Raw genomic sequence first — 19,055 nt, 5'->3', positions numbered from 1 at the left:
AAATAAATTACTTCTTACAAAACATAAAAAAAATGATTTAAAACTTTTGAATGGCAGTGTACAGTATGTTTCTGTGTAATTCTAACCATATATTTTTGTACTTGTTTTTCCCCCCCATAGAACCCAAGTTCGTGGGTTCAGCAGTGATCCCTGACAATGACGATCCTGCTGACGATAAGGTCTACTACTTCTTCACGGAACGAGTGGCCAACATGGAGGGTGGAAACAAAGCCGTCTACACCAGAGTGGGAAGAGTCTGTGCGGTACGGCATGTGGATGCCAAAAAAACATGCTTGCTTATCTCTTTCAGTCAAGCTTGTTCAGCATTCAAAATTGTAACCTATAATAGTTACAGAAAGCTTTCTTTTAGCATTCTCAATAGCCCCTGGTCAGACTCCCTTTACTCATGACATCAAATACAACAGAGAGGGAAAATAGAAGCAGCTTTCTCTGGCAAAACATTATTACGTAATAAAATGCTTGCAAATATTTAAGTAAATGCTTTTTTGAAAGACCGTCAGTGGAGAAAGATGCTTTTTACTATTATAATGGGGCAATATTTTACCGGCAGCATAACATTTCTGAAGCTATCCAACCAAGCATTGACCATTTACTTTTGTCTTTGTCAAAATGTTGTGCTGCAAGATAGCACCACCCACAGGTCAGGTGAAATGAAGTGTCTTTTTTATCTCTTCCCCTCTGTCAGAATGACCAGGGTGGTCAGAGAATGCTGGTAAACAGATGGAGCTCTTTCCTGAAGACTCGTTTGATCTGCTCAGTGGCTGGACCCAACGGCATCGACACACACTTTGATGAGCTCGGTAGGGGAAGTTCTACAAATCCTCTCTGGTGGTCTTTTTCATGCCTGTCTTAAAACATGGATGTATTCACCTTGTACCTCATCATGGAATTTTGGCCAGTAATTCTAAACATATGCCTGATATGGGATGAAACCTAATTTGTTCACTTTCACTCCACATGGAAACTTTGTAGCTTGTGTATGATGCAAAGAAAATATTACACTGGTATGCCAATGCTAGGACACACTAAAATTGTGTTTTTGATGTAAGCATTTGAATAGCTTACCGTTTAAGCTAAATAGATTAAAAATCGAATGCATTTAAAAACTTTGTCTTTGCATTCCTTAGTGTATTTATACAGCTGAAAAAGGAGAATTTCTCAAACTTGTCTTATTCTGTAGTACAAGAAATTGTTTGTAATGTTAGCCCATAAAGCTTGCATATATAACTCACATAAAATCAAACGGAAACAGTATGTCATCTAGTTAACTTTGACATATTTGGGACACAATATACCCTAATCTTGAATACTAATAAAGATAGACTGCAACTTTTTATTTAGCTCTCGTCTTGGTAATATACAGAGGAAGTCAATGTCATGCTCTGAGCAGTAGCCTATCTGTAAAGCATCGACTCCTGATACATCAAGATGAGCCGCTTGAACAAAACAGGCACAATAGCACTGAAAGAAGAAATAAAAAAAGAACTGCATTTTTAGCTTCAGTGATGAGCTGTTTCTTCCAGCTCAGTGATTCTTTTCATCAGATGCCTCGAAGCAAAGCTGCTGATGAATCAGTTTTTTGCTTTTTTTTACATTTTGCCTTTTGCTATAGAGATTTCATCAAGTATCCATCTGTCCACCCGGATGAGTTTGCAATAGATCTCCATGTCTTCACAGTATTTATCACATTGAGTATAAGCCAGCTGTGAAAATTCAAATCTGTTTCACCAGCTGTGTTGCTTAACTATCACCAAACTTTGTAATCTTAAGAAGGATCTCGTTGATGATCGCTTTGACTTACAGATTATAGCTCATTTGTTTCTTCACTGACATCCTATTAATCACTAATCTGTTGCAAAGGTCATCAGAGATGTAAAGTACAAGTTTTCATTATGTTTATTATTTAGTAATGAAAGATGTGCTGATTGGCTTTGATAATAAGTGTAAAGAAACAGGAAAGCAGCTTTATATTATTAATCTTCAATTAATTTTAGTTCCACATGCATAAGTGTAAATTCTCTAATCATTGTTTTAGCATATATTATAATTTAGTTTGTTCAATGCTTATTCATAGTTCACGGTTCTGTAAAGTTGTATGTGTTTTCAACCTCTTCAAAATCAATATTTTGATCGCTGACAGCTTCTTCACCAAATCCACCATCAAGTGACAGTGACACTAATATCTGATTGCGTTCAGTACTTGTTCTGCAGTAAATCGCTGAGTCAGGTTTGCTGATGATAATTCCTATTCTTTTGTTTTCTGCCTCCGGTAACTATGAGTGAAACGTCACTTCATCATTGTGTATCAGACATTGCCACCTTGTGGAATAAATGTGAATTGCACTTATTCAGTCATCAGTGATTCAATTATTGTTGTGCAGAAAAAATATATACTTACATCTTTATGTGCATTTTTATATGTTGTTTTAGAGGATGTGTTTGTGCTGCGGAAGAAAGATGAGAAAAATCCAGAGATCTTTGGTCTTTTCAGCACCACCAGGTGGGTGAGGTCACATGTATCCTTCTTATTTGAATGAACAGCAGTCTGGACACTCATCTGCATCTGTTTTTTTTCCCTCAGTGCTGTGTTTAAAGGATATGCAGTGTGCATGTATAACATGGAAGACATCCGTGCAGTATTTAATGGGCCTTTTGCACACCGGGAACGGTCTGACCACCACTGGAAGGTGTACGATGGCAGTGTCCCCTACCCGCGACCTGGATCGGTGAGTTTTATTAGCTTGTATATAGTGTCCGTCAGTCACTTTGTGTCATAATCTTTTTGTTATATCAGAAATCTCCATATACAAAATGTCACAATGTGTTACGTTTACACCTCTGTGTCAGAGGTGTAAACGTAACACATTGTGACATTTTGTATATGGAGATTTCTGATATAACAAAAAGATTATGACACAAAGTCATAAATGGCTCTGCCATTTGGCAGCCCACTTGAGTGAATGTTGAATTTTGGATCTTATTTCTTCAGACACACAGAATCTCTCATGGCAGATAAGTCTATTTTCAGCATGACTGTGCGCACATCACTGTTCTCCTCAAGCGTGTCATGCCAATTCTTTAACGTTAATGCCTGAAACAGAGTTCTTGCAGCATTGCCGTGGTCTGAATTATAATTATATCTGATACGTGCTGATTAATGTCCTTCTCTGGCTATTATCTCTAGCCGATAAAAGAGTCAGATTGGTTTTCAATAGTTAGTAACGGCCTTTAATTCACAGTCATTTTCTCTGGTGTATTATGTCTTGTCTCATATTGAAGGATCAGGATTTTTCCGTAGTTCACATCTCAAAATTAGTCTCATTTCTTTTGTTTCCATGTGCAGATATTCTTGGAAAAAGCATATGGGGGAAAAAAGTATGTCTCTGACAGCTGACCTTTTAAAAGGCAATTTGGTGGTTTGAGTCATGCACTGCTGGGTTTCTGATTAGACTCTTGTTCTAAAAGGTTATAGCAGTGAGAAGCAGGGCTGCTATTCTCAAATCAGGAGAAACAAAATGAAAGACCCAAATGGCTTTCGTGACTTGGCGAAATGTGTTTATGAGCATATTCATATTCACAGCCTTTTTGTGTCTCACAGTGTGCCAGTAAGATAAATGGAGGCCAGTTCTCCAGTTCTAAGGCATACCCGGACGAGGTTCTTCGTTTTGCACGTTCCCATCCCCTCATGTTCCAGGCAGTGCAGCCCGTTCACAGGCGACCCATTCTGCTGGACACCGAAGGAGGCCGTAAACTCACACAGCTGGCGGTGGACCGGGTGGAAGCTGAGGATGGACACTACAATGTTCTCTTCATAGGGACTGGTACTCCATTTTAGTACCCATTTTATCTTGTACTCCTAGACCTGCACTATTATATAGACTTTATGCAATGATTGTTGCTTGTGTCATACTAAATATTTGCTTGTCTTTTAGAGGAACAACATCACAGTATACCTTTACTTAACTTGATCTCTAGTCTACAAACCCCTAGAAATCAAAGTTTTGTGAATTTAAGGCCAACTATATGTTATGTATTGCTAATAAGTTTACAATTATCTTTTAGCAGATGTACACTACAATTCAAAAGTTTGGGGGCAGATTTTTTTTTTTTAAAGAAAGGAATGCTTTGATTCAGCAAGAGATTCTGCATTCGATTAATCAAAAGTGACAGTAAAGATTTTTTTTAATGTTCCAAAAGATTTACATTTCAAATAAATGCTGTTCTTTTGTAATTTCTATTTATGAAAGAATTGTGAAAAAGTTGATCTAGAACTTTTTTCAACATTGATGATAATCAAAAATGTTTCTTGAGCAGCAAAACAGGATATTATGATTTCTGAAGGATCATGTGACACTGAAGACTGGAGTAATGATGCTGAAAATTCAGCTTTGCCATCACAGAAATACATTTTTAATGAATATTTCAACAGAAAACAGTTGTTTGAAATTGTAATAGTTTACAATATTACTGTTTTACTGTGTTTTTGATCAAAGATCAGACTAAAAACATTACAAAAATGTCTTTGATAAACATATCCAGGGCTTATTATAGAGCAATAATATAAAAATATTACATAAAATGTATTTTTTCAGTAAATAATTCAAGTTCTCTTTCTCTCTTGAACTCAGATAATTCTGTAGTCTTAAAAATGATCACAATCTACAACAAAGAAGCCGGCACAGTTGAAGAGGTTCTTCTGGAGGAATTGCAGGTTTTCAAGGTCATCAAAAGTCCCTTTTATCTTTATATTAAAACCATTTAATTTCTCTAAGAAACAATCTTCACACTAAATGCTTTTTCTCATTCTAGGTCCCTGTTCCTATTACAGAGATCCTTGTCTCTACCAAAAGGGTAAGACTCACAGACACTGTAGTTTTCCACCTGGAGATGGTGGTATTGAGTAAACTTTTCATGCATGACTGATCACCATTAACACCAGTCTTGATACCTGTAGCAAATTCAACATTCATAACAAGACAGGTGCTTTGTAGTTAATTATAATACTGACAATTATTACTATCAAATATGAGCTTCTTTTGGTGTTTGTTATTGTAACTGTAATATATTAAATTATTTAAAATACACACAAATGATGCCCACTTCAGTAGAATGATTTGATTTTCATCATTATGCTAATGTGGTGATTTGGACATAATGGCTTTCATCACACGTAACAAAGCTGTTGACAGCAGTGTGTTTGTATCTCCATAGCAACAGCTGTACGTGGGCTCTGAGCTGGGTGTAACACAGATTCGTGTGCACCAGTGTGGGCTTTACGGATCCGCCTGCGCAGACTGCTGCCTGGCCAGAGACCCCTACTGTGCCTGGGATGGGTTCACATGTTCCCGCTACTACCCCGCAGGCCTGTATACCAAAAGGTACCATTTCAGTCAGATGTATAGAAAATTGCATAGGTTATATTTAGTCAAGTCAGATTTGTTAGTATAGCACTTTTCACAGTACGTATTGTTCCAAAGCTGCTTTACAGAACATAAAGGCTTAATACCCCAAGGTGAACAGACTGAGCCAAGGAAAAACTCCCTAAGATATTTAGGTAGGATGTGAAGGAAACCAAGCAGGCACATAGAATGGACCCAAAAAGTATATTTATGTTGCCCTCAAAACTGATAGATATTAAAAATCTGAGACCAAAAATGACACTAGAACTTTTCTCAGAACTAAATTCACTTATCTGAGCCATTATTTGCAGTGACTTAACCAACTGGTCTCGAAAGTCATTGTTAGTGGATATATGGTGATAGTTCTCAAGTTCACCCAGTTGTCCATCATATTAACTATGCACAGCCAGAAAGTCTCCAAATACCCCATTTTGAATAGTATATATTTTATTATTGGAAACCTAACACAACTATTTTGTGAAACGTTTCTTGAAAAGAAACATGTTTGTGCCATTTTTCTTTCAAAAAAATACTGCTTGGTTTGAAATTTTGTTAGTAATACAATGACAATCAGACATTAATATAATTATTTTGAAAAGCTTTAATGATTGAATCTAATGTTGTTCATGGTGGAATTAACTATAAGTCTATGCTAATGTAATAGAATAATATAAAAACATAAATATAATGTAAAATGAATTAAGTCACGCTTAAATCTCTCAATTTCATTACATCTAAACCAAAAATGATTCTAGAACTTTTCCCAGAACTAAATTCACTTTTCTGAGACATTTTTAGCAATGACTTTTAACCAACCGGTTTAAAAGTCATTGTTAGTGAATATGGAGTAGCCTGGTTAAAACCAGACCATTCTCAGTTGTAACTGAGTTATGGTCTGGCAAAGCGTCATAGACAAATCATTTCCAGAGGGGCGTCACCAACGGACGTCGCGGATAGACCTAAAACCAATCAGAGCGATGAAGGAGATGACGTATGCAGAGCGGCGGAGAAACATCTCCCGAGTGTTGTTCTTTGCTCGGTTTTTAACAAAAAGGAAACGTTCAAATCGCTTAAAACAGACGCGATAGCTGAATCGAACGAGTGATGTTCGACGGCGGCATCCATCTTTGTAATGTAGGCTACAAAATCTGCTTCAAAATCCCAGCGCTGTCGTCATCGTGTAAAGCCCGCCCCAACGTTTCTGATTGGTGCCGCGATTTCGACGGATTGGAAATGGGCTTGAATGAGCTCTTTGCCAGACTAACTTTCAGAGCAAATCTAAATTTGCTGGAAGTTGTCTGGGTTTTCCCAGGCTAGGATAGGGAGCCAATTCTCCTCAAATTCACCCAATTGTACTTCACATTAACTATGGACATTTTCTGGCTGTGCAAAATAAATGGAAAATGTTCAAATGCAGTACCTCATTTTTAACAGTATTAATTAAAATTTGAAACCTAATATTTTGTCACAAGTTTCTTCAAAAGTGTTTTCACATTTAAAATAAATACTGCTTGGTTTGATGTTTTGTCATGTAATTCAATGACATTCAGACATTTTTTAAGAGTGGATGTAAGTGTTCAAATACTTTTTGGTGCCATTGAATTCAAATTATTAATTTATACTAATTTATACTATACTATACTAATACTAATTTATTTGCTACTTAATATTTATAATAATATTTACATGTTATTTTATACAGTAATTGCATAAATAAATAATGTGTTCTTGATTGTTTAGGTGTATGTAGATATTAATGTTTTTTTAAGGGTGACGTTTTTTTCCCTTTAAACCTCTTGTAGCAGGAGTCATTACATCTTGTGCTTCTTAACATTTAATCTCTTAGCCTTAAACACACTCAAAGAACTCTGACACATTTGACAGGGCTGATATTTGGGGGATATATAAACATGCTCTGTAAATATCAGCCTCGGACTGGTAGTGCATACTTTAAGTATGGAGACTGTAGATTGCTTTTATAATAAGAAAAGGTTAAAGACATGAGATGCCTTGACATTTAGAAAACAGTTTGTGTTTTATTTCCATGAACTGTGCATTGCAAAATTTGGATATGAATGCATTTCTTGATTAAGTTCTACAGTATTAGTGTGCGAGAATGTGCATGTATGTAGGCCTACACCAAAATCTTGCTCGGGTTCCAGCCCAGTGTTTCCATTAGTGAACTCACTGAGTGTGTGTTTTTGTGAGAGCTCTTTTGATGTTTCACTCAGCCGCAGGGTAGCGTGTGTGCGCTTGTGTATTGAGCGTATCGGGGCAAAGGGTGAGTGGGAGGGTTTGTTTAATCCCGACTCAAAAGCCTGTCAGCTGTCTCAGTTTGGTCATCAGTTTGAGCTTGTTAGCGATTGATGCTAACACCTATCGCCCATATTAATACCCATCACACGCTCACTTTGTATGCAAAGCCAGACAAGTCGCACACAATCAGCACCAAATGCCTGTCAGAGTCATTACTCAAGGAGTTCCCAACAAAAACCGGAGCGAGTCTGATTGAATTTCTGTCACCTCCCTGTGCTGTTACAAACCTTGGGCGGTAGGATGATATTATGACAATTGCAGGCAGACAGGCAGGCTGTGTCTGGGTTATGTCAATGTCTAATTTTTCTCTTTCATTCTTTAGGCGCTTCAGACGGCAAGACGTCCGCCATGGCAACGCGGTTCAGCAGTGCAATGGGCTTCAGCTTAGTGGTATGTTCTGGCCATGATCAATGGAGGATATTAGAGTCTTAGGAGCTTTATAAGGAAAAATGTGGCGGATGAGATCTGTGGAAGTTGAAGAGGTCACAGTACAGTTGATGAGAGTCTCTTAATGCACAGATGGTGCTTTTACTTTAGCAGACAGACATCAGTATATTACAATAGAGTGTGACAGTGACCGCTCAGTTTTTATGCTGACTTATTCCGGAAGTAATTTCCCCAATCTTTTTTCTTCATAGACATTTCAGCTTGAATCAAACTAACATCTAATATAAGCTCTGATATTAAACATTACATGATTCAATTAGAAGCAAAAATATATTGAAAATGTGAAATTAACTATATGGTCTAAAATGATAATGGAAATGTAATGGAATCCAATCAAAACAAATATAATTACTATTATGTATATAATTACAAATATATAATGATTTTGTTATAGCTAACCATTTTAGATTATAAGCACAGCATGTTTTATATTTTTTTTGGTAGCAAAATATTCAGATAAACGCTACCGGTCAAACATTTGGGGTCAGTACCATTTTTCTTTTTCTTTTTTTTTTTTTTAAAGAAAGTAACACTTTTATTCAGCAAGGACACATTAAATGGATCAAACGTGACAGTCAGACTTCTGTTCACAAGATTGTGTCCTGCAGGAGTCATGCAGCAGCCATGAGCACAATATATGGATGGTCACAATTACCTTCTTTTTTTATTATTCTGTGACAGAAACAGGCTTCCATGGTTTACAGAGAAATATCAAGAATTTGAGTTGCAAGATGTTGAATGTGTTCAGTGGTGAAAAGATCCTCATATAATGAATTTATTGGAATAGGGTGTTCATGTGGGTGTGTGTGTGTTACAGAAGAACAAAGCATCTCAGAAAAGCTGGTATACGGTGTGGAGAACAACAGTACCCTACTGGAATGCAGACCACGATCACTGCAGGCGTCTGTAATGTGGTACATTCAACATGGCGTGGACATGGAGGAGGTACAAACACACATCTACAAGAGGACATACTATAGACTTGTATTAGTGTTATTTCATGTTAATATAATATATTAGGTTTTACATAAGAATATCACAATCCCATACCCCTAAAAGAGAATGTATTTCATATTATAAAACAAATATATGAACAAATATTAGCATACACATCTGTCTCCAAAACAGTCTAAGTAAACAACTTCTGAATGCAATAATTCAGATTTGACTTCACAGATGCAGCCTACATTTAAACATGCCGAGTTTACTTGGATGATATTGAGGTAGAGCTCACATGGTCAGGCTCAGAAATTATTTCATCACAAGGAATGGTCTGAACCCCTGGTGAGAGATGGCTGTTAAATATAGATTAAAGCTTCATTGTACCATTCTTACCACAGGGAGGCTGGGTAATATAGCCCCCAGTGATTCATCTTAAATGGAAAAGAATAATGACATCTCTGCTAAGACATCTCTCTGCAGAAACAAGGTAAATTAGACTTTCAATAACGGCACATGTATTCGTAGTATTAGCTAAAGTGAGCATCACTATTACTATTGCTCTCACTCAGAACAGACAAATGAAAGTATTATATTTGGTTAATAATTATACCTCAAATCTTGTGGGTTGAGGAGAAGTGTATTGCTACTCTTCAAACCAATTAGACATGATTTCTGATGGGCAAATGATAAATCAGGGGAAAAATCATATAGTCTTGCATTAAAGTGCCTCTATTATGCTATATTTAATGGTTCCTAATTTTGTTTTGGTGATCTCCTGCAATAGGGTTGCATGAATTCAAGGTCAAAAACACTTTAATTTTCTCATAATATACATTGCACATAATCTCATTACTTAACTTAAATAGTCTGAAAACGGTTCATTCGAAGATTCAGTCTCTAAAACCCTCTTTCCCGCCAGCCTACTCTGCTCTGATTGGTCAGACGGCCCAGTTCGTTGTTCTGCCGCTTACAGTGCGTGTCAAAAACAAAACTCCTATTACCTGAATAAATCTGAATTTCAGCTCCGGAGGCTTCCTCGGCGCTTGGTACACAGTGATACAAACAGCAACGATGGCGTCTGTTTTTATCAATTCCAGCGCGAGTCCTCATCCTTTTGAAGTGCATGCAAAGTGGTGCAGAAAACAGCATCTTCTCAACATGTCGACAACACAAGCCAAACTTAACCAGGCAGGCCTTAGCTACAACTACAGTGTTTGAGTGTGAAGACCATTAGCCTGGTATTATGCCAATTTGTTACATTGTTACATAGGTTTGTGCAGAAAGTGAGGCTGAAATTGCTGATGACTCTTTTCAGCAGTCCAGAATCGATTCTTTCTTTTAAGAGACAATACATTTATGTTGTGCACTTTGATCTTTAAAACTTTGCTGAGGTTTTACGTTCACAAACAGCTATATTACACTCAGCTTGAGACGTAATGTTTAAAAAACCATAAAAGCATCAGAGCTTTGTCCAAGACTTGGATGTCAGCCCACCCAAAACATCCTAGCAACCAGCCAAAACACCCTAGCAACCGCACATCAACTCACTTTTAACTGGTGACTTATCACCAAAATATGCATCATAAATTCGATAGTGTCCTTTATACTAGTGTCTTTCTCCCTCCTTTTCTCAGGTGAAAGGTGATGATCGTGTGATTCACACCCCCCATGGCTTGTTGCTCCTTAAAATAGCGAAGGGAGACGCAGGAGTCTATGTGTGCCAGTCCACGGAGCACGGCTTTGTCCAGATGGTGGTTCGTGTCACTTTGGAGGTGCTGGATGAGAGCAAAGTTGAGGGTCTATTGCATAAAGGAGAGGAGGAGGAGGAAGGCGATTCTCTGCACAGACCTCCGCCCTGCCCTTTTCCCAACCTACCCTCTGCCTCCTCAAAGCACTGGTACAAGGATTTCATGCAGCTGATCGGCTACAGCAACTTCCAGCGGGTGGAGCAGTACTGTGAGAAGGTGTGGTGCGTATCCGACAGGAAGAGGAAGAAACTGAAGGGAATGGCACCCAAATGGCGGTACACACCTGGGGCAGAGCAGCGGGCGAGAGCACGGGCACCTCGACACACACAGTAAAGACTGTTAGATGAGACAACTAACCATTTAAACGCATGCTCAGTGCAGATGATCAAATCTAGACATTTATTATTATTATTATAAAACAAAGAATGAATGACATTTAAAACATTTCTTAAGAGTCGTACTGTTGCGTCATTCGATCTGAAAACCATTACTCTACAGTCAATATGCCAGGGAGTTAAAGGTACACTAAGTAATTTTCTCATAGACTAAGGTATAACACTTACATTATGTATTACTTTTGTATGCTACATTGCTGTCTCATTACTTTTTTTCCCCCTGATGATTTACACTGCTGTGCAAAAGTTTGGGGTCAGTATTTTTTTTTAATTTTTTTTAAGAAATTGATTTTTTTTTCAATGATCAAAAAGTGACAAAGTATTTTACACTGTTACAAAAGATTTATATATATATATATATATATATATATATATATATATATATATATATATATATATATATATATATATTTCAAAATAATGCTGTTCTTTTGGACTTTCTATTCATCAAAGAATTTAAAAACATTTTTTCCCAAAAAGTGCTGAGCAGCATAATAATACTTTCAACATTGATAATAATAAGAAATGTTTATTGAGCACCAAATCAGCATATTAGAAGGATTTCTCTGAAGGAACTGTTATTTTAAATTGTAATAATATTTCACAGGTTTTACTGAGTTTTTGATTAAGTAAATCCAGCCTTGGTGAGCATAAGACTTCTGTTAAAATAAAATAAAAACATTAACACAAATCTTAGCAACCCTAAACTTTTAAACGGTAGTGTATTTATTTGTTTAAATTCAGTGAATGAAATCCTGTTATTGGAAATTAAATATTTGCTTACATTTTTATTTCAGTTTAATGTTAATATCAGTTGACAGTTTGGTCAAATCATTATTAAAACAATATGAAATAATAATAATAATACAATCTTGATTTGTGATACACATTTTACAAAGTGTAATGGGTCATCTGGCTTTTCCAAGCATACAGAAAATGAGTAAAAGATACATACTCCATGCATAGTACAGAAGTAGTAAGAGTATGGTAGCATGCTATTCCAAACATAGCCATGTAATTACTTGGTGTACCTTTTTAAATAGAAAGAGGAAGATAATGTGTAATTGATTTGAATATTTGTACATCTGGGAACATGCAATGCTACCTGACTGACTGGGCTGTTAAAAGACAAGGGTTTGGAAGACCCTTTCATTATCTGACAAATGACATTTCCTCTTGGACTGCTCTGAACAATGACAAATGTCGGAGACCGGTTGACCTCTGGTCAACGATGTGAGATTTCCTATGAAGATTTCATGCAATGACTTTTCCACTGTTGACAATCTAAATTCAACAGTTCACGAGTGTCAAACTTGCGCACATACTGAGTATATTTATCTGTATTTTCATTATTTTATAAATTATTCTAGTTGGAGTAAGACTTGGTAGTGTTTTTCTAGTGGTTTAAGATGTTCTTCTAGTTTTAACTGGACATGTATTACTGCATTCCAATTTTGTGTATAGGTTTTTACATCATTAATCATAATGCATTTCTAGTGATCAAAAAAACATCATCTTCCTTGGTTAGTATTTTAAGACATGCAACAATATTTTTGCTGTGAACTGCTAAGTTAGAACCAAAGTATCATGATATTCCAATGAGGTCAACCGTTTTGCTGTGTATTGTGATGTTTCAAAGTATGTAAAATATTTTAATTGCTATGTGTTGTGTAATAAATACCCTAAATCCACACAGGGTTGAGGTATAGCTGGTTAGCATGTCACTGTTAACCCTGTAACTATACACCACTGACCAGCTGCTGTTGAGATGAATGGGAATACCAACAGACAATTTTCTCCAGGTATCATTGAGCTTCTCAGTATGATTCACACTGCAGTATGATATACGCTACTGTTCAAAAGTTTGGGGTCGGTAAGAATTGTTTGTTTTTGAAAGAAGTCTTATTTGATGACTTATTTGATGAAAAATACAGTAATTTTCTATTTTAATATATTTTAAAATGTAATTAACTCCTGTGACGGCAAAGCTGAATTTTCAGCAGCCATTAGTCCAGTCTTGAGTGTTGCATGATCCATCAGAAATCATAGTACTATGCTGATTTGAAACATCAAGAAACGTTTCATATTATCAATGTTGACAATGCTCAATATTTCTACGTATTTCTTTTCCAGATTCTTTGAGGAATAGAAAGTCAAAATAACAACATTTCTTTTAAGAATTTTACTGTCACTTTGCTGAATACAATTTATTTATTTCCACCAATCTTGACCCCTACACTTTTGAATAGTACTGTATATCTGCCATGATGACTCTCTGAGAGATTGGCATGGTAATGGATATGGCAATGTTAATGTATTTGTTCTTGGTGGAATAGATCTGCTACACTACTGCTGCAGCAGAGCAAGTATAGAGACTTGCTACTGCAAGACATTGCTGTGAGCAAGTAAGACATGCTGCTGCTGCACATATAGGATTCATGAAATAACCCCTATAGCAGATCAGGTGGAGCTGGGGAAGGAGGAGGGTTTCTGAAAGCGTGCTGCAGACTGCTATCAGCAAACAATGCCACATATTTGAATGTTGAGCAGCAAGCTCATTGGCTGCTGATACACTTGCAACCAATCAGCTGCGCTATGTAGATAACAATGTGATCGCTAACATATTGAGTTACCTATCAGTCTGCACAATCTAGAGTTTCATGACAGAACTTTGTATGTATTATGTACATTAAATTATATACATTTTCTTGTTTGAACCAATATCCTGTATGTCTTGATCAAACTCAGCTTTGGAACTAAGGGTATAATGGGAAGAACCATGTTTTTGACGGATGGATGGATGCAGTTTGTGGTCATTGAGGTCCATCACATGCAGTATTAATATTCAGAGTCGGGTTCACCAGACGTTGCTGTCTGTCTTCAGCCTTGTCGCGTTCCACCACAGCAGTTCTCCTGCTCTTTCTTCTCATCTCTGCTTATTTCAGATGGGCCTCCTAATTAGCAATATGTATGCCAGTCTGCAATGGAAATAATGTATTTCATTTATGAGTGAGAGTCACCCGAGTGTATCGCTGATGATGCCTCACCATAAACATGCGGCAGACCCCATGCTGATACATTACAATGAAGATTGCTTCCTCAGTCCTTCGTTTTTCTCACATTTAAAACATTTCAACATAACACGGAGTACAGGAACCGTTTTCTCATGTTCAAATTCTGTGTTTCATTATATTGAAATGATTGAGACTGATGTGTATCAGTCTGTGCTAAACCATTTCATTCTGTTTTCTTTCAGTTCTTCTATATCTAACCAGGGTCTACACTATTTGACAGAAAATAATTGAGAAAATGTGCCATCCATTTAAAGCATGAGTCACCCAACATGAAATTTATCTTATTTACTCATCGTCATGACTTTCTTTCTTCTGTAGAACACAAAGGGGAGATATTCTAGGAGACAATGCCTGTCTTTCTTTTCCAGGCAGTTCCATTGAATGAGTGTTGGAGTTTTTTAGTATTATTTATTTGGTATTATACTATTCATATTTTGAATTAGCTTTTATTTTTATATATACATTTTAGTTTTTAAGTTTTAGTAAATTTGATATGTTTTATTCGTTTTTTAATCTATATAAAAGTACTGTCCCACTTTACTTAACATACACCTCAATTGTAAGAATATGACTAATGCTGAAGAATAAACAGTATAAGGAAAGGCTATTAAATTGCAGTCCCAAACTAGTTTTTGTTAATAAATTTAGTAAGTTGGCATGAGCTATACCACATTCATTTAAAAATATACAAAATAACACAAAGTGAAAATAAACTGGAATTTAAGGGTTACGGAAACAACACTTATCATGGTAAATACACAATACTAACATGAACAGTTAAAAACATATGGACACTGATCCTGATTATTGACACATGCAATTAAAGAGTGCGCGCTACGAGCACATTACAATGGCTGACAGGACAGGGAAGTTCTATAAGTTTCTGAGGTGAGAGACATTACAATATCATTAGAATAATGACACTGACATAGCCTGATAACATCTCATCTGACCGCAGATACTGAATAATGACAACACATTTTTTTCTCATGCACTTTTTACTTAAACTTTGTCTGGCAGAAGTGTCAACAGCTTTCATCCATGTTTTTCAAAATTAAAGCCTCTCATCAGAAAAACATAGAATTACATTGTTTTTGTTTCTTGGGTCGCGACCCACCAGTTGAGAAGCAATATATAATCATCATATATTGCAGCCGAGTGGCTCTGCGTTTACTATGGGAGTCGTTGAGGGGGAACAGAACATAACACTCCTGCAGTATCCACCACGGCCACCACAGTCCACCACCGTCACGGCCACCACACCAGAGTCCGCTCTCATTATGGCTGCCACACCATAGTCTTTGGACATCATGGCCACCATGCCAGTGGTTCCAGTGCTTCTAAGTTTGGTGGTCCCAAGTCCACCTCTTCCTAGTCCGGTGGTCCCTGAGGTTATCCCACTGTCCAAGGTGGTTTCGGTAATGGTCATTGCAATTCTGTGTGTTTGGGCCACACGCACTTCTCTCGAGGCGGTAGCATCCGCCACAGCGCATCCTGAGGTGGCGGTGTCTGCGACAGCTCCCTCTGAGCCATCTACCCGCTCTGTCACCGCCATGGATACCGTCCCTGCCCACTCTGTCACAGATATGAAGGCCATCCAAGCCTCTGCTGCGCCATTGCCTCCTGATCCCCAGTGGCATTTGGCTCCGTCTGCTCCACCCTGGAGGTTTTCTGCTCCACCATGTTGGTCTTTAGCTCCGTCTTGGAGGTCTTCTGCTCCGCCATGTGGCCTTTGGCTCCGTCTGCTCCGCCTTGGTGGTCCCCTGCTCTATCTGCTCGCCTCGGGGGTCTCCAATTCTGTCAGTTCTGCCTTGGTTCCCTGCTCCATCAGCTGGTGGCTCCGCTCTGGCTCCCCACTCTGCCGGCTCTGCCCTGGCTCCCCGCTCTGCTGGCTCCACCCTGGCTCCATGCTCCGCTGGCTCTGCCCTGGCTCTATGGTCTGCCGGCTCCGCCCTGGCTCCCCGCTCTTCCGGCTTCGCCCTGGCTCCATGCTCTGCCGGCTCCGCCCTGGCTCCGCCCTGGCTCCCCGCTCTGCCGGCTCCGCCCTGGCTCCCCGCTCTGCCGGCTCCGCCCTGGCTCCCCGCTCTGCTGGCTCTGCCCTGGCTCTATTCTCTGCCGGCTCCGCCCTGGCTCCATGCTCTGCCCTGGCTCTATGCTCTGCCGGCTCCGCCCTGGCTCCCCGCTCTTCCGGCTCCGCCCTGGCTCCATGCTCTGCCGGCTCAGCCCTGACTCCATGCTCTGCCGGATCCGCCCTGGCTCGTTGCTCTGCCTTGGAGGTCCCAAGCACCACCTAATGAATTAATGAATGAATGAGGCATTTATATAGCTTTTTCATATGTACTACTGTACACCCAAAGCGCTTTACAATTATATCAGAGGATCTCTCCTCAACTAAGCCCCTTTTGTTTCATTGGTTCCCTTGATTGTATCCCCAGGTGTTTCTTGTTTCCTTGTTATCTTGTAAGCTTCACTACTTTTATATGGCCCTGTGTTTTAGTCAGTCTTGGTCAATCATTGTCTTTGTATATTTTGTAAAGCTGTTGCATTCTCGTTCCCTGTTTGGATTATCTTTGTGCATTTTGAACAAACTACGCTGCACTTGGATCCTTGGCCCTCCTTTTCCTTGCCTCTACTTAAAAAAAAAATTATATCCTGGTTGTAGCACTTTTATATAAACTGGTGGTCATTATGTTTTTCATTCCTTTTAACACAATGAACTGCCAGAAACTTATGACCTGATGGTCAGTTTGTCTTTGTCTTTTAACAGCACCAGAATTTGGAAATATAAAAGAGGTGCCGAAGCTGAAAGTTATCTATGAATCATTTCCTGAAGATACGTAAGTTCTTCTTTTCTTACTGAGCACTTCTTTTCATTCCGTTGGTGTAGATTTAGGCTAATTTTAGTCTCTTGAAAGGAAAACTAGTCACACACTCATAAGCTGGGATGTATGCTCAAATTCATTCAAAGCGAGTTTTATTGAACTCATTCGTCTCATGAGAAGAACACCTCTCACAGCCGGCTTCCTGTCTTTAGCTTTACTCACCTCGCCCACAGACTTCTTTTTATAAAATATTCCTGAAAAAGTGTGCGAATGTGGTGTGCTTGTAGATGAAAGGCATCCGTTGACAGTGCAACAGCGTTTTGTGGAGGTGTCTTATCTCTTCTTAACACACAGATATCCTCCTAACATTTAGCATAGTCACCAAACACCTTTAATTTTTGCATGTGACCCCTGCAGCACAGCTTTGATTGTAAAGAGCAATGAAGCCCTTTAATGTGAATTTTGTTTTCAATTCATCTTGCTTCTATAATTTAATGTATTTTTCAGGATATTCAGATACTTTGATTTTAAACATCAGGAATTGATTGTATCGTGAAAAGTTGGCACGGCATACCTTCATAGAGCAAGAAATAATGTTAATTTGCTAAAGCAATGCTATATAGCACCGATCAATCTGCAGCAACAAGCGTGCATTATGAAAATAAAGTATGGACTACTGTACACTCAAAGCACTTTACAATCAAATCAGGGGATCTCTCCTTAATCCTTAATGTTGACGTTAAAGGGATAATTCCACCATAAAAACATTAATCTCAGTCATTATTTACTCACCATCGAGAGTAAACTGTGATTTTATGACTGTGACTGTGATTTGTAAACAAAAAAAGGCACCATAAAAGTAAGCCATTTAACTAAAGCATTGTATTGCAAGTCTTTTGAAGTCAAATGGCCTACAATAAAAATGGTTACTCACTAAAAAATATTGCCTTCTATTTTAGCTCTCAAGAAGCAGTGAAGTTTGGTGTGACACATTTTAAAGGTCAGTAAATGATGACTGAATTTATGTTTGGGTGAACTAATCCTTTAAAATTGATCCCATCTTGTGGTGAAATTGTATTTTGCATTCAAACGAATAGTGCTCTCTAGCGCCTCGCTTTTTCAAATGCATGTTGAAGGTGCTCCAAGTGATGTTGGGTGACGTCACTTCTTGTTGAACAAAACGGAGGCTAGCTAGACCCTCCCTCCTCCTCATCTGCGCACTAACCCCCCAAACCCCACCCCCAAATCCTTCTTGTCGGTTATTGGCTGGAACACTGTTTGTTATGTTACGTGGTGCGGGTTGGCCCAGTTTGTTTTTGTTGCCGTTTGTGGAGCCTGGGGTGTCTACAGAGACCGTGTTTTTTAAAAGTGTGTTCAGGGGACAGGCACCTAGCGGATAGTGAGGAGATGTTGTATGTGACAAAATTATGTTGTATGTGTATGATGCTATATGTGACAAAAAATGTTTTGGCCTAAAAAACGTGTGACATTCGTTTCGACATTCGACATTCGAAAACGTTCGCTTACAAGGATAAGTCAGATCATTGGCAGAGGTAATTTTACACCAATGAGGACATATTTATGAATAAAGACATTGATTTTAGCTAATAAAATACTTAACTACACAGTGTAGCTTTAAAGATAAAAATGAAACCATAAATGTAAAACACTATTAATGTATGCATCAAAGAGAGCTGATTGCAGTTTTAATTCCAATTACTGTACCTGGAGTTACCATTTTAATAATCCATCAAACACATTCTAAGTACTAATAATTATTTGTAATCTTTGCTGACATTCTCTTTCAGCTTTACTCTGGCACTCGCAGGCATGTTAAATCCTTTGAAAGGCTTTCATGTGATGCTCCGGTGCTGATATCATCACAGAGCAC

General features: G+C 38.2%; 1 protein-coding gene across 2 annotated transcripts in view; it reads left to right on the top strand.

The window, feature by feature from the left end:
* sema3e (sema domain, immunoglobulin domain (Ig), short basic domain, secreted, (semaphorin) 3E) overlaps nt 1-11,305 on the top strand; it is a 62,260-nt gene extending 50,955 nt beyond the window's left edge. For both annotated transcript variants that reach the window (XM_056261394.1, XM_056261393.1), the window contains exons 7-17: nt 121-263; nt 707-821; nt 2,452-2,521; nt 2,603-2,747; nt 3,620-3,842; nt 4,650-4,741; nt 4,831-4,872; nt 5,233-5,399; nt 8,059-8,126; nt 9,001-9,128; nt 10,760-11,305. In XM_056261394.1, the coding sequence (XP_056117369.1) occupies nt 121-263; nt 707-821; nt 2,452-2,521; nt 2,603-2,747; nt 3,620-3,842; nt 4,650-4,741; nt 4,831-4,872; nt 5,233-5,399; nt 8,059-8,126; nt 9,001-9,128; nt 10,760-11,206 (1,640 nt within the window). In that variant the 3' untranslated portion in view covers nt 11,207-11,305. The remainder of the gene's footprint in view (nt 1-120; nt 264-706; nt 822-2,451; nt 2,522-2,602; nt 2,748-3,619; nt 3,843-4,649; nt 4,742-4,830; nt 4,873-5,232; nt 5,400-8,058; nt 8,127-9,000; nt 9,129-10,759) is intronic.
* The last annotated feature ends 7,750 nt before the right edge of the window (nt 11,306-19,055 follow it).

Source organism: Rhinichthys klamathensis, unplaced genomic scaffold (genome assembly GCF_029890125.1).
Source record: "Rhinichthys klamathensis goyatoka isolate OS25496 unplaced genomic scaffold, OSU_Roscu_1.1 h1tg000181l_1, whole genome shotgun sequence".
NCBI classification, from domain to species: Eukaryota; Metazoa; Chordata; class Actinopteri; order Cypriniformes; family Leuciscidae; genus Rhinichthys; species Rhinichthys klamathensis.
Note: the sequence above shows the minus strand (reverse complement) of the source record. Positions and strands in the feature narration are given on the sequence as shown.